This window comes from Carcharhinus amblyrhynchos, chromosome 4, assembly GCF_965287045.1.
Source record: "Carcharhinus amblyrhynchos chromosome 4, sCarAmb.v2.hapA, whole genome shotgun sequence".
Classification (NCBI taxonomy): Eukaryota; Metazoa; Chordata; class Chondrichthyes; order Carcharhiniformes; family Carcharhinidae; genus Carcharhinus; species Carcharhinus amblyrhynchos.
In genome coordinates this window covers 114,396,266-114,411,805 of record NC_137327.1, presented here as the reverse complement: position 1 = coordinate 114,411,805, position 15,540 = coordinate 114,396,266, and the positions used below count along the sequence as shown (strand labels likewise).

The following is a 15,540-nucleotide window of genomic DNA, read 5'->3' as shown; positions in this document are numbered from 1 at the left end:
CAGAATACTGAAGGAGGTGGCCCCAGAAAGAGCAGATCCAATGGTGGTCTTTTTCCAAAATTCTTTGGACTCTGGCATGGTTCCTACGTATTGGAGGGTAGCTAATGTAAGCCTGCTATTCAAAAAGGGAGGTAGAGAGAAAACAGGGAACTATAGACCAGTGAGCCTTACGTTAGTAGCAGGGATATTGCTTGAGTCCATTATTAAGGGTTTCATAACTCAGCATTTAGAAGACAGTGGTATAATCAGACAAAGTCAGCATGGATTTACAAAAGGAAACTCATGCTTGAAAAACCTACTGTGCTTTTTTGTGGATGTAACAAGTGGAATTGCCCAGGGAGAATCAGAGAATGTGGTCTATTTAGACTTTTGGAAGGCATTCGACAAGGTCTTGCAAAGCAGATTGCTATGTAAAGTTAAAGTGCTTGGTATTGCGAATAGTATCTTGAGATGGATAGAAAGCTGGTTAGCAGACAGGAAAAAGTAAAATTTATTTATTTGTCACAAGGCTTACATTACATGGGGCGGCATGGTAGAACAGTGGTTAGCACTGCTGCTTCACAGCTCCAGGGTCCTGGGTTTGATTCCCGGCTCAGGTCACTGTCTGTGTGGAGTTTGCACATTCTCCTTGTGTCTGCGTGGGTTTCCTCCGGATGAACATAGAACATAGAACATTACAGCGCAGAACAGGCCCTTCGGCCCACGATGTTGCGCCGACCAGTTAAAAAGCAATGACCCTCTAACCTAAACCAAACCCTTTCCATCCATAAACCTATCCACGGATCTCTTAAACGCCCCCAAACTAGGTGCATTTACAACTGCAGCAGGCAGGGCATTCCAATCCCTCACCACCCTCTGGGTAAAGAACCTACCCCTGACATCCGTCCTATAACTACCACCCCTTAATTTAAAGCTATGCCCCCTCGTGCTAGCTTTCTCCATCCGAGGAAAAAGGCTATCACTGTCCACCCTATCTAAACCTCTAATCATCTTATATGTTTCAATAAGGTCCCCTCTTAGCCGCCTTCTTTCTAATGAAAACAACCTCAAATCCCTCAGTCTCTCCTCATAGGACCTCCCCTCCATACCAGGCAACATCCTGATAAACCTCCTCTGCACCCTCTCCAAAGCCTCCACATCCTTCCTATAATGTGGGGACCAGAACTGCACACAATACTCCAAGTGCAACCGCACCAGAGTCTTGTACAGTTGCAACATGACGCTGCGGCTCCTAAATTCAATCCCCCTACCAATAAACGCCAAGACACCGTATGCCTTCATAACAACCCTATCTACTTGATTCCCAACTTTCAGGGATCTATGTACACATACACCTAGATCCCTCTGTTCATCCACACTATTCAGAGTCCTACCGTTAGCCTTATACTCCACACATCTGTTATTCCTGCCAAAGTGAATTACCTCACACTTTTCCACATTAAACTCCATCCGCCACCTCTCGGCCCAGCTCTGCAACTTGTCCAAGTCCCCCTGTAAACTAAGACACCCTTCCTCACTATCTACCACACCTCCGACTTTGGTGTCATCAGCAAATTCACTAATCCACCCAACTATACCCTCATCCAGATCATTTATAAAAATTACAAACAGCAGTGGCCCCAAAACAGATCCCTGAGGCACACCACTCATAACTGAATTCCATGACGAATACTTACCATCAACCACCACCCTCTGTCTCTTATCCGCCAGCCAATTCCTGATCCAATTACCTAAGTCACCCTCAATCCCATACATCTGCATTTTCTGCAGAAGCCTTCCATGGTGAACCTTATCAAACGCCTTACTAAAGTCCATATATACCACGTCAACTGCCTTACCCCCATCCACCTCTTTGGTCACTTTCTCAAAAAACTCAATAAGGTTAGTAAGGCACGACCTACCCTCCACAAAACCATGCTGACTATCTCCAATCAATTCATTACTCTCCAAATAACTATAAATCCTGTCCCTAATAATTTTTTCTAAAACCTTACCCACAACATAAGTAAGACTCACCGGTCTATAATTCCCGGGGAAGTCTCTGTTCCCCTTCTTAAACAATGGGACAACATTCGTCATCCTCCAATGGATGCTCCAGTTTCCTCCCACAGTCCAAAGATGTGCAGGTTAGGTTGATTGGCCATGCTAACAAAATGCCACTTAGTGTCCTGGGATGCATAGGTTAGAGGGATTAGTGGGTATAATATGTAGGGATACGGGGTAGGGCCTGGGTGGGATTCTGGTTGATGCAGACTTGAAGGGCCTCTTTCTGCACTGTAGGGTTTTATGATTAATACTGCAACGAAGTTACTGAGAAGTTGCCACACTTCAGTGCCTGTTCGGATCAATATATCTAACCAGCATATCTCTCAGATTGTGGGTGGAAACCCACTCAGACATGGGGAGAACATGCAAACTCCACGCAGACAGTGAACCAAGCCAGGAATTGAACACAGAGGCAGCAGTACTAACCACTGTGCCACCGAGACGCCCATAGGATAGAAAGGAAGCAAAGAGTTGGAACAAATTTTTTTTTCCCAATTGGCAAGCAGTGACTAGTGCGGTATTTCAGGGATCTGTGCTAGAACCCCAACTGTTCACATTATATATTAATGATTTGGATGAGGGAACTGAATGTATTATTTGTTGGTGCATTTGGCAGCCAAAGTAATCAATGGTAGCAATTTTAGTTGAGGGATAAATATTGACCAGGGCATCAGGGAGAATTCCACTGTTCTGCAAAATAGTATCCACGGAGCTTTTCCTTCCAGCTGCGAAAAGAGGTGAGACTTTGACAAGTCATCCACAAATAGCACCTCCAACATTGCAGGACCCCGTCATTACTGCTCAATTATGTGCTCAAGTCTCTGAAGTGAAAATGAAACATTCTGAGTCAGGCAAGAATGGTATTACCAAGGCTTATAGTGACAAGTATGTAAATTCCTTCAAAATAATAATCGGGTTTTATTGAACAGCGGCCAAGACTTTTTTTGAAATCATAATTTGCATTGAGTAGCTTTACCATGTAATGCTCTGATGAAGTTTATGCTTTGTCATGATCAACAAACCATTTTACAGTTAAACACTACTCAAAGCATATCAGCATGAATACATAAAGCACAGACTTTCATGCTGTTATGGCACTTGGATATTTTTGGGAAAATTCTGCCTGATATGTCTATAATGTATAACTAATGATAACCCGGTCAGTAACAGTGATTCAGATTATACATAACCAGACTAATCTAAAGGTAAATTTATACTGTAACAGTTTAAAGATCGAGGAAGAACAAGCAGAGGAAGTGTAGGAACACTCAGCACCAACAGTTTAAGAGGAGAGAAAGCAGAAAGCATCGGATGAAATTCTGGGGACCCCTAGTATCAACAACTGATAAAAGGAGAAAGCAGCCCCCTTGATTGGCATCCCATCCACCATGTTAAACATTCACTCCCTTTACCACAGATGCACAATGCCAGAGTGTGTCCCACCTACAAAATGCAAGGCAGCAACTCATCCAGGTTCCTTTGACAGCACCTTCCAAACCCAAGACCCATAACACCTAGAAGGACAAGGGCAGAAGATACAATGGAAACAACACCACTTGCAAGTTCCCCTCCAAATAACACACCATCCCGACTTGGAAATACAATACTGCTTCACTATTGCTGGGTCAAAATCCTGGAAAACCCTTCCTAACAGCATTGTGGATGTACCTACACCACACGGACTGCAGCAGTTCAAGAAGGCAGCTCATCACCACCTTCTCAAAACCAATACGTGCTGGTCAATCCAGTCAGTGACACCCACATCCCATTAATGAATATTTTTTAAAAATTAGAGAAGGGGGAAAAGAAAAACAATGGATTGAAGAGGGAAAACTGAGAGCAACAGCAAATACCAGACAAAGGGAAAAAAAGGGGAAAAAAAATCATGATTAGCACAGAGTGTTTGGTAGCAGGGCTGGAGAAATCTAAACCAAGTTTTAAATGATCATTTATGTTCACTATTATGAATGTGGAGGAGGTCTTGTGGTATACTGAATGCTACATTCTTGCCTCTAAGCCAGAAGTTCTGGCTTCAAGTACCACTCCAGGACTTGTTGGCCAAGCAAAGTGAGTTTGTACCATGGCCAAACAGTTTGTGTACCATCTCGTAAATGCTCCCCAAAACTGTCAGCTGCACGTGGTAAAAGCTGGAGCATTTCCTGGTCAACCACATGATGAAATGAAATTGGAGCCTCAACTATCATGCACACAGTTCCAGGCTGCAATATGTTTGCAAACGTGGCATATTGCCACTGCAGCTCCAACGCTTTGAGGGGCCAGATGGCTAGGCAGCCGGTCTGGATCACACTGGCACCAACTATTCTGGCTGGGGTGGATTCAGGGCCTGTCCCCTTGCCCTAGCTATGGTGGAAGTGGTAACAGTTTGTGTCAGACCTGCCTTCAGGAAGTGATTAATGTCATTATATCACTTAGGTAAACGGAGAAGCTACATAACCTAAATACAGAGCAGATTTTGAACTCTCCCAAGCCTAGTGTTACATGAAGCAGACAAAGCACATACTTACATCTGTTTCCATGACTAGTTTTTCCTGGAACAGGTCACCAGAGGCTTAAAGAGAAATACTCTGGATCAGCATATCTGACCAGGAAACACTCCTGCTCTTACTGTTTACTATAGGAGTATTGGAGGGATTTACAGATTGACAATCAATCTTCTTGGCCTGTGATGCTGTTTGGCCACATTATAGAACATACATAGAACATAGAACAGTACAGCACAGTACAGGCCCTTCAGCCCTCGATGTTATTATGAATGCTTCTTCCAGGATGATCAAGTCCTAGGATGGTACTTGAGCCCAAAGATTCTGGCTCAGAAGCAGGAAGGGATGCTACCCATTGCACTACAAGACCCCACCCTAAAGGCATCTAAGGGGACAAAATAGACTAACTAATGAAAACCAGCATTAAACTTTATATGAAATACATGTAACACAATAATGCATAAGAAATAATAAATTATTAATTAACTTCTAGCTAAATTAATCCTAATTAGTACTCAGCTAGCAGTGATGCTGTTAATTTTAGGTTTGAATTCCTGCTAATTAAAAACATTTAAATTTTATGAAGGAGAGTTTTTTTTAGTATGAAGTGTATTTGAATGTGAGAGCTCTATTCAATTGTTAGAAGTTTTTTCAAAGATACTGGTTGACAGACTATGGAAAATACATGGGATGTAGAGGGGGCACGGAGGGGTATGAGGTGGATAGTGTGGAATGAGGATTATGAGAGGGCATGGGGATTATGAGATGCAGGGGAGATAAGGGTGCATGGAGCGGCGTGATGGATATGAGTTGCCGAGTGAGAGAACAAGGAACAGAAGAGATAGCAAACAGAAAACAGAAAGCAATAGTTAAAGATAGCATCTCAGACTGAGAGCAGATTGGTACTGGGCCCAATTTCTTCACTAATTATGTTGACAATTTAGAACAGGAAATTTTAATATTTGCAGATGGCAACAAATTAGGAGTAGTTATTGCAAAGGATGAAATGATAATATACACAAAGGCATTAATTATCTTGCCAAATGGGGATATAATTGATGGCTGAAGTTCAACATTGCTGAGCTTTGCATTTTAGTATGAAGATTAGAGGCCCGATAATGTTGTGATATTATGGGTGGAACCTTCCGGTCCAGTGGAAAGCTTGGTGGGCGGGGGAACTTAACTCGGTGGGAAGCCAAAATCAGTTTTCAGGCATTGGGGTGAACTGTGTTGTCCTCGAGAGATTCAAGGCAGGTCCGGCTTCCTGACAAACAACCTCAGGAAGACCTTTCACAAGCAGGCTTGAATTAAGTTCCCTCTCCAAATCAAGATCACAGTTTATTGCTCATCTCTAATTGCCCTTGAGAAGTTGTCATAAGCTGCCTCCTTGAATCGCTGTAGTCTATGGAGCAGCACGGTGGCACAATGGTTAGCACTGCTGCCTCACAATGCCAGGGACCAGTGTTCAATTCCAGCCTCGGGTCACTGTCTGTGTGGAGTCTGCACGTTCTTCCCGTGTCTGCGTAGGATTCCTCCGGATGCTCTGGTTTCCTCCCACAGTCCAAAGATGTGCAGGCTAGGTTGATTGGTCATGCTAAATTGCCCCTTAGTGGCAGGGGGATTAGCGGGGTAAATACGTGGGATTACGTGGATAGGTTGAGATTGTTGTCAGTACAGGTTCAATGAGCCAAATGGCCCCCTTCTGCGCTATAGAGATTCTATGTGGTGTAGATACCTGCCCTCCCATTCCTGTTAAGAAAAGTGTTCCAGGTTTTATGACCCAGTGCCAGTGCAGGAACGGTGATATATTTCTATGTCAGTGTGGTGAGAAACTTGGAGGGGAACTTCCAGGTGGTGATGTTCCCTTGTGGATTTGTGGATTTAGAAAATTTAGGTTTCAAAGGAGCCATGGTGAGTAGTTGCAATGCATCTTGTAGATGGTACACACTTCTGCCACTGTACTTTGGTGGTGGTGGAAGACATTCTATTCACGTACAGAATGTGGGCATCGCTGGCTAGATTAGCATTGATTGCCCATCTGTATTTACCCGTGAGAAGTTGATAATGAGCTGCTTCCTCAACCTGCTTCCCCGATGGGGAAATCCCACCCAATTTTGACACAAATCCTCACATAGTAAGGTTGACAGAGCTGGGCATGCCATTGTCATACCCAGTGCCTGGATGCACCTGGATTCCATTTTTTTAAGCTTATCCTGTACCAGTTTGATACAATTGAGTGACATGGTGGGGGGAGTTAAAAATTAACCACATTTTTGTGGGTCCAGAGCTACACATAACTCAGGCAAGGTGGGCAGAAAGCTGCATCCCTGAAGTGAATCAGATGGGTTTTTAATGGCATTAATTTCACGGTCACTATCACTGAGTTTTTTTTATATTCAGATTCCACGAGTTGCTTGTGGTGTGATTTGAACCCATTAGCCCAGTGATGAGCCTAGGCCTCTGCCTTACTAGTCTAGCAATCTTACCACTACACCGTCACCTTCTTAAAATGGTGAACATCGTTTTTAACAGTGGTCATTGCCAGCCTTAATGGTTCATTGTATTGATGGCATGCAACTGAATCATGCAGATGCTGCAGGAACAAAGCCTATCCTTGTTGAATGAAGAGTAAAATGGAGCTGCCACAACGTGACATGAACTCCCCGATAGCTCGCTTCCCTCATCCTTATCCTGACCATGCTGAGTGAGTGTGTAGACGTTGTAGAACCGGCCTAGGGGCTCACAGATTGAAAAGCCTGCCAACAAACATCATCCAAGATTGCACAAACTGGAAAGAAGATTTCTTGATCATAATAGTTGAATTACGCATCACAGGAAAATTGTGGTTAGAGGTGTGATGACTGATAGTTATCAGGTGGTTAAATTGAAAAGCTTTCATGCATAAACCAACAAAGTGCCATCACCTAAAATAGCAGACTTGCAAAAACATAACGAGATTGTTTTAATTCACCTAATCCTTGCACGGTAATAGCCATTCTTTTTAACATAGAACCCCTACAGTACAGAAAGAGGCCATTTGGCCCATCGAGTCTGCACAGACCACAATCCTACCCAGGCCCTACCCCCATATCTCTACATATTTTACCCACTAATCCTTCTAACCTACACATCTCAGGACACTAAGGGACAATTTTAGCATGGCCCATCAACCTAACCCACACATCTTTGGACTGTGGGAGGAAACCAGAGCACCCAGAGAAAACACACACACAAGGAGAATGTGCAAACTCCACACAGACCGTGACCCGAGCCAGGAATCGAACCCAGGTCCCTAGAGCTATGAAGCAGCAGTGCTAACCACTGTGCTACCATGCCGCCCACAAGCCTGTGCCTCTTATAAATTGATTCCTTACCATGCTGTGTATACACCCTGCTGGCTGACTGACTCAGGTTGGTTGATCAGATTAATTTTAACCATTTCCTCAGTCAGGCATTTCTCACCCAGATTCAGGTTCTATCCTGAATCAATATCGGAATGGAAGGTCATGGTGTAGTATATATAAACGGCTTAACGAAATTGTGGAGTACGAAACAGTGAGGCTCGTTGCCTAATTAACTTGAAACATGCATGTGTGTGTTTAAAACTACTCCAGCAAATCTACCCCACTGCATGTCTTACAGCAGCACCTAATTGTTTCAGCATATTTATAATCAGTAGCGTAGGCGGCCTGGTAGCACAGCGTTGCCTCACAGCGTCAGGGACCCAGGTTCAATTCCAACCTCAGGTGCCTGTTAGTGTGGAGTTTGCATGTTCTCCTCATGTCTGCATGGGTTTCCTCCAGGTGCTCCAGTTTCCTCTCACACTCCAAAGATGTGCTGGTTAGGTGGATTGGCCATGCTAAATTGCCCCTTAGTGTCAGGGGGATTCACAGGGTAAATGCGTGGGGTTACAGGGTTAGGGCCTGGGTGGGATTGTTGTTGGTGCAGGCGTGATGGGGCAAATGGCCTCCTTCTGCACTGTAGGGATTCTACGAACAAATTGCAACTTGCAAGGACCTGCTAAGTACAAATACAAATTGCAAGGTCCTGCTAACCGTTAAGGTAAATGCACAGTTGTGGTGCAGATTCCATTGCATTAATTGCTTTTCTTTTTTTTGTCCTGTGTAGATTCTGAAGACATTTCCTTCCAACAAAGTCTTCTAAAATGTCTGGAGGAATAACATTAAGCCAAACTCCCTTCACAAGGAACCACTCGTGTCCACCGATTGATGATTTTCGAAATCAGGTCTATTCCACGGTATACTCTCTTGTCTTTGTCGTGGGCCTGTCAGGAAATGCATTCGCTCTGTTCGTACTTGTGAAAACATTCAAACAGAGAACAGCCTTCAATGTCTACATGCTCAACCTGGCAGTGTCAGACATGCTATGTGTCTTCACCTTGCCTTTGCGTGTGGTCTACTACGCTTCCAAAGGCAGATGGATTTTTGGGGACATCTTGTGCAGAATCAGCTCCTACTCTCTGTACGTCAATCTGTACTGCAGCATTTTCTTCATGACCGCAATGAGTTTCACTCGTTTCCTGGCCATTGTGTTCCCTGTAAAAAATATGAAAATAGTCAATGTGAAGAAGGCCAAGATAGTCTGTGTTGCGATTTGGATTTTTGTCACTGTTGCCAGCAGCCCATTCCTGCTTTCAGGCTCTCATGTGTATGGCAATAAAACAAAGTGCTTTGAACCTCCAAATAATAAGACTAAAAGCAGTCTGAAAAGTCTTTTGATTATGAACTATGTTTCACTGGTTTTAGGTTTCATCCTGCCATTCCTCATCATTCTTGTTTGTTACACATTTATTATAAGGACATTAATGAAAAGCACTGCCGCCATTCACAAGAAGAAAGCATCACGTCAAAGAGCAGTGCATCTGATCATAATTGTGCTGGCTGCTTTCCTGATCAGCTTTATGCCTTATCACATCCAGCGTACATTACACCTGCATTTCCTGCAGCAGAACGACACGAGCTGCGACGACATTGTTTCCATGCAGAAGTCAGTAGTGATCACACTCTGCCTGGCAGCGGCCAATACCTGCTTCGATCCACTCTTGTATTTCTTCTCAGGAGAGAATTTCAGACGAAGGCTCACAAGTTCCTTCACCAGAAAGTCGTCTCTCTCGAGCAATCAACTGTCGCAAAAGAAGAAGCGCTCCTTAATTCGGATTGAACCCGATAAATCTGATGAAGACCCTTTCAGCCCTGCCCAGATAAGTGGAAGCAACAGCAACGAAACGGCAAGGCACACAGAAAAGGACTGAGCCTTTTAAATGTGAAATATCTTTTGCCAGGATACTGTTGCACAAAGGAAATATGAACCAAAATAGCTTGAGATTCAATGTGTAGAAACCAAATGTGAAGACCACTTCATGATTATGGAGTAACTGTAATTTGTTTAAGACTTTGTTATAACTCACTTCATTCTTCAAAAGGTTCTTAATTTTTTAAAGAGGCACTGTCTCCAAGAAAAAGAATCCTTCTTGGTTTACACACACATGTGTATGTAGAGTGTGTATGAAAAATTTGAGGCGTATATTTTATATGTAGATTACCAATTAGGTATATTAGGGCAGTCACTTGGCAATGGACTTTGATTTGGTTCAAAAGAGTTGATGTTAATGATTCCATGGCTTAGAGATCGAATAGGCCAACGTGCTCAATGGCCCACCGCTTCAACTTTCATTCTTTCTTTGGAGACAGATTGAGAGGGGATAGAATCCAATTCTTTAAAGCTCAACATCCCAGTCAAGCTGAGAGATTTCTGCTTGACTGGGATGTTGAGCTGGGACTGGAGAGTACAGAATTAAGATTAACAACCCTTCAAACAAAAACATAAAGGAGTTGTTTTCTCCTCAAAATGGTGGACCAGTTACCAGAATCGTTGATTAAACCCTTGATAAAGAACCCAAGGAGCACCCTACTTGGCTGTATGAGATTCAAGGTGATAGGGTTCATTATAAAGGATGGCTTATCTCCTTTGGACAGCAGGCAGCCAACTTGAAGATTAAGGTCCCATGCGGTCTCATCAAGTTTAATCAGCAAGTAGATGAATATTAAGAACACCAGCTTCCCAAGTTGAAAAGGAAATCATTGTTGCCAGAAGAAGGGGGCCTGATTTTTCAAATACTCAGCCCTTTTTGTTGAAATACAAAATAAAGTGATAAGCTTATGATTTTGCCATGACGTATATGACAGTTTTTTTCCATCTGGAAACAAAGCAATGAAGCAATTGCCAAATGACACAGGAAAAATGTACTGGTTGTTTAAGTGACCTTCCATGTGTCAAATTTTATTGAGAAGTTATGCAGATCATTGCATACCTAAATTAAATTTTCCAAAGCCAAGAGTTTGGGTGGGGGGGTAGAGAGAATAAATAAGATAGTGTGGGGTTTGCAGGAGGGATTTGTTGGAATATTCTGCAAACTTTTTGTATAATAAATATAGTGCAATACTAATGTAGATGACTTGCTCCTTTGGAGGTGCTGTTTTATTTTCTTATTGTTATGTAAGGGCCTAGGAATATTTCCTTTTCAAATTAGTGGAGTTCTATTAACATGAATGGAGTGGAAAAGATCACACGATTCATCAAGCCACCCCATCCAGACTTGGTGTTGTCTGGATATGTCACTAACACTCCCCTCTCTTGTCCAGTCTCTTGGCAAAGCAACCGGTATCCATTGTCAGAGAAACACCAAAGCCTGAAGGAAATCAAGCAAAGATCCAGAAGACCAAGGTAGCTCATTAGTACAAGTCATCTTGGCAACTCCAAACCTCCCATCTATAACTCAGACTGAGTGCCCCTCTCAGGCATCTGTCCGGCAATTTTCTAAAGGTCTACAGGGAATGTAAACTAAATTGCTCATCCTTTTGTTAGTCATGGCAGAACTTGCATAAATGACCAATATAACTTTGAACATAATTCCCATGTTAACATAGGGTACACTGGCAAGCTGTCAATTAGGTATTTATTCACACGAGCAAATGCAAAATCAGTCAGGTTAAACCCTTTAACACGTTCTACTTTCTTATCTTTATATCATTACCAACACCTTCTTTAGTCCCTAGTGCTACCATTAACGCTCCCTTTGTCTTGTATCCATGACAGCATTGTCAATCTCCCCTTAGTTCCCACCCATCCCTGTCCTATCCTGCTCCACCTCCTCTGTTCTCTCTCCAACCATATAATCTATCACATCTCTACCCCTCTTCAGCTGTGGAGAAGGGCCATATGGAGTCTAAACATTGGGAGGGATTTTCTGGCCTCCCTACAGCACCTTTCTCGTTGCGTGAGGTGGTGCGCCGATCACAGGATCTACTCGTCCTTCTACTTCTATCACCGTCAATGGGATTTCCTATTGACTGCACCCCACGCAACTGAGAAACCCGTAGCAGGGGTTGGGGCCATTGACAGGAATAGAAGATCCTGGCAGAAAAGAGATTCCCTCTCGATGCAGCCAGACCTGCTAAGTTCATCAAAATTTTCTGTTCTTATAAATTCATGTATTTCTTTGTAAATGAGAGAATTAGGTGCTGACAATGGGTTTACAAACTTGCCATATCTCATTGCCATGGTCTCCAAGCTGGGTCCCACAAACACTTGTATTTCAATCCTTGCAGCTAGGCAAGATAGTCCGATTTGCATTCAGACTTCTTCCTCGTGGGTTTATCTCATAAAAATTATCTGGACCCAGAGCTTTCAAGATAATTATTCCCAGCACTGTTACACCATTGGTAAATAAACCCCAACTGAAACACCGAGATCTGTAGGTAAGCTTATCCTATCATTTATACAAATGAATCAGACACTGACTTAAATTGATGCAGCAGCCAAACCCGAATTAATAGTAAAAAGCTGACACATTTACACGTAGAATAGTTAGCCAGTATGAGGCTTGCTATTCTTCTCAGTTGTATTAATCGCAAAACTGTATGGATCCAGAGAATCAGCAGCAAACGTGGTTTTATATGTTAAGGCATGGTCAACAATCAGACAGCAGTCTTATTATGTCCACTCACCCATCTCACTGAAAAGCTGATGAGATTGGGTGTGACATATGCGATGGTGATTAATATTGGGAGGTCCAACTGACCTGTCAACTTGCTCACCCAGAAAGTTAAGTTAAAATTGCCCTTCACGTTTCTGGATGTGGATGCCTTTGATTTAGGAGAAAGATCCAAAAAGATCGGGGATTTGACCATGTTGGGTGAGTCACCACAGGAAGCATTAATCAATTCTGCCTTCGTCCCCCTCCGCACAAAATGTCACCCTGAATCCCATGTTGTGATAACTCTGCATGAAGGTATATGATGTAAACATTGCAGAGAAAAGTAATTTTGAGATAAAAGGGAGAAGTGGTTAGGAAAACTAAAGATTAAAAGGAAGAATTGCACAGCAGGTTCCTTTGTGAAAGAACATGTGTCATGATTCTTTATTCTATAACACCACTTTGCACTCATTATAAATTCAACGCATCAGAATGTGTAGTATGTATTTCTGTTTGTGTGAGCGAATTTGGTGTTATTTGATTGGTGCAATAGTATTGAGGAACACGGATCATAATTTTATGTTGACTGACGATGTCAGAATGTTCTAAGTTTATATTTTGTAAATAGCCTTATATGTGCACAATTTGTTATAATGAAACAAGAAGCAATTTCACCATGCATCTTATTTTAGAGTCAGCTTTGTTCAGCAGAAAAACAATAAATGGATTTTTTTCTGGATATCTGGGTCTTCTTTACACTGCAACTTCTCCTGACTGAGAGGTGATCTGGGTGATTGGTGTGTGCTGTTTGGTTTGGTCAGTATGACTGACCTTATCCTTATCCAGGTGGGACACATAGAACATAGAACATTACAGCGCAGAACAGGCCCTTCGGCCCACGATGTTGCGCTGACCAGCTTTTAAAAAAAAACAACACTAACCCACTAATCTAAACCAATCCCATTTCGTCCATAAACCTATCCACAGATCTCTTAAACGCCCCCAAACTAGGCGCATTTACAACTGCAGCTGGCAGGGCATTCCAGTCCCTCACCACCCTCTGGGTAAAGAACCTACCCCTGACATCAGTCCTATAACTACCCCCCCTTAATTTAAAGCCGTGCCCCCTCGTGCTAGCTTTCTCCATCCTAGGAAAAAGGCTATCACTATCCACCCTGTCTAAACCTCTAATCATCTTATATGTTTCAATAAGGTCCCCTCTTAGCCGCCTTCTTTCCAGCGAAAACAACCCCAAATCTCTCAGTCTCTCCTCATAGGATCTCCCCTCCATACCAGGCAACATCCTGGTAAACCTCCTCTGTACCCTCTCCAAAGCCTCTACATCCTTCCTGTAATGTGGGGACCAGAACTGCACACAATACTCCAAGTGCGGCCGCACCAGAGTTGTGTACAGTTGCATCATGACACTGCGACTCCTAAATTCAATCCCCCTACCAATAAACGCCAAGACACCGTATGCCTTCTTAACAACCTTATCTACTTGATTCCCAACTTTCAGGGATCTATGTACACATACACCTAGATCCCTCTGCTCCTCCACACTATTCAAAGTCCTCCCGTTAGCCCTATACTCGACACATCTGTTATTCCTACCGAAATGAATTACCTCACACTTCTCCACATTAAACTCCATCCGCCACCTCGCGGCCCAGCTCTGTAACCTTTCTAAGTCACCCTGCAAACTATGACACCCTTCCTCACAATCTACCACACCTCCGACTTTGGTGTCATCAGCAAACTTACTAATCCACCCAACTATACCCTCATCCAGATCATTAATAAAAATTACAAACAGCAGTGGCCCCAAAACAGATCCCTGAGGCACACCACTCGTAACCGAACTCCATGATGAATATTTACCATCAAAATGCGACACCTGTCGCATTTTCTAGAAACTCACATTCTGGCCGGTTTTCTACGTCAGCGAGAACAGAGAATTTGGTGCTCAGCCAAATCCCCATTCACAGCAGTGGGACCAGAAAATCCCAGCCAAGGCTGAGATCGGTGAATTTGGCCCTCTACTTCGCACCAGTCACTACATTGATGCAAAATGGCAACTGTGGCTCAGTGGTGGACCTCTCACCTCTGAATCAGGTGGTGAAAGGTTCATGACCCATTCCAGTGACATCAACACAATATCTAGGCTGACACACTTCTGTGCAATTTTGAAAGAATGCTGTCTTTCAGCAGAGTAGGTTCTGCTTACCTTCTCAATTGGACAGAATCGATTCTGTAGTACTTATTTGAAGAACAGTAAGAGGAATTCTCCCCAGTGTCCTGCTCAATGTTTATCCCTCGGACTAATTCATTTTAAGCACATATTGGCCCTGATATTCAGAGGGAGAAGAGGAGGGAAGGGACAGAAAAGAACTTGTCAATGGGAAACTTGCTGGAGCTGACATTAATTGAAAGATGATTGTTTTCATCAGGTTTCCTACCAGACAGTGATTAAAAGGCTATAAGCTCATAGACAAGAAGGGTAACAACTCAAGACCACTGCCGGAAATTGTGGGGAGCTGGGAGTCATGATCAAGGTGGGATTATGTCTGTCCAGGAAGTAAGGCTTAAGGTCAGGGAACAAAGATCATGTTCAGGGGAGAGGGTTTCTTTGCTGTTGCTCACAGTACCCCTTCTCAGAGAGTGCTTTCACCATATGACAGGCGATAGATAGTTGTTTAATCTGTCTTGCACTTCTCTCACCTTCAATACTGCTTCCTTACCATCAACTTTCACCATGGCAGCTCACACAGCTCTACCTTGCATCTCCGATGAGAAAAAAGGAGAGCAGTAACACCAACACTGACATGAACATCAGCAGCAGAAGCAACACCAGTCATGTAATGACTTCATTCAGGTTGGTCTATTGGAATATGAACTTCCTGATTAAGTTTTTGCCTTGTACTTAGCTGGGAGTGTCAGTTCCTCTAACACCCCTAGAGATCAATTGCTAACTGCGAGCATTCTGTGTAGTGCTGT

At 43.2% G+C, this 15,540-nt stretch overlaps 1 protein-coding gene across 2 annotated transcripts in view; it reads left to right on the top strand.

The window, feature by feature from the left end:
• The window catches only part of cysltr1 (cysteinyl leukotriene receptor 1), a 37,165-nt gene extending 23,883 nt beyond the window's left edge, over positions 1-13,282 (top strand). For both annotated transcript variants that reach the window (XM_080187762.1, XM_080187761.1), the window contains exon 2: positions 8,676-13,282. In XM_080187762.1, coding sequence (XP_080043888.1) covers positions 8,713-9,819 — 1,107 coding nt within the window. In that variant the 5' untranslated portion in view covers positions 8,676-8,712 and the 3' untranslated portion in view covers positions 9,820-13,282. The remainder of the gene's footprint in view (positions 1-8,675) is intronic.
• Positions 13,283-15,540: the final 2,258 nt, after the last annotated feature.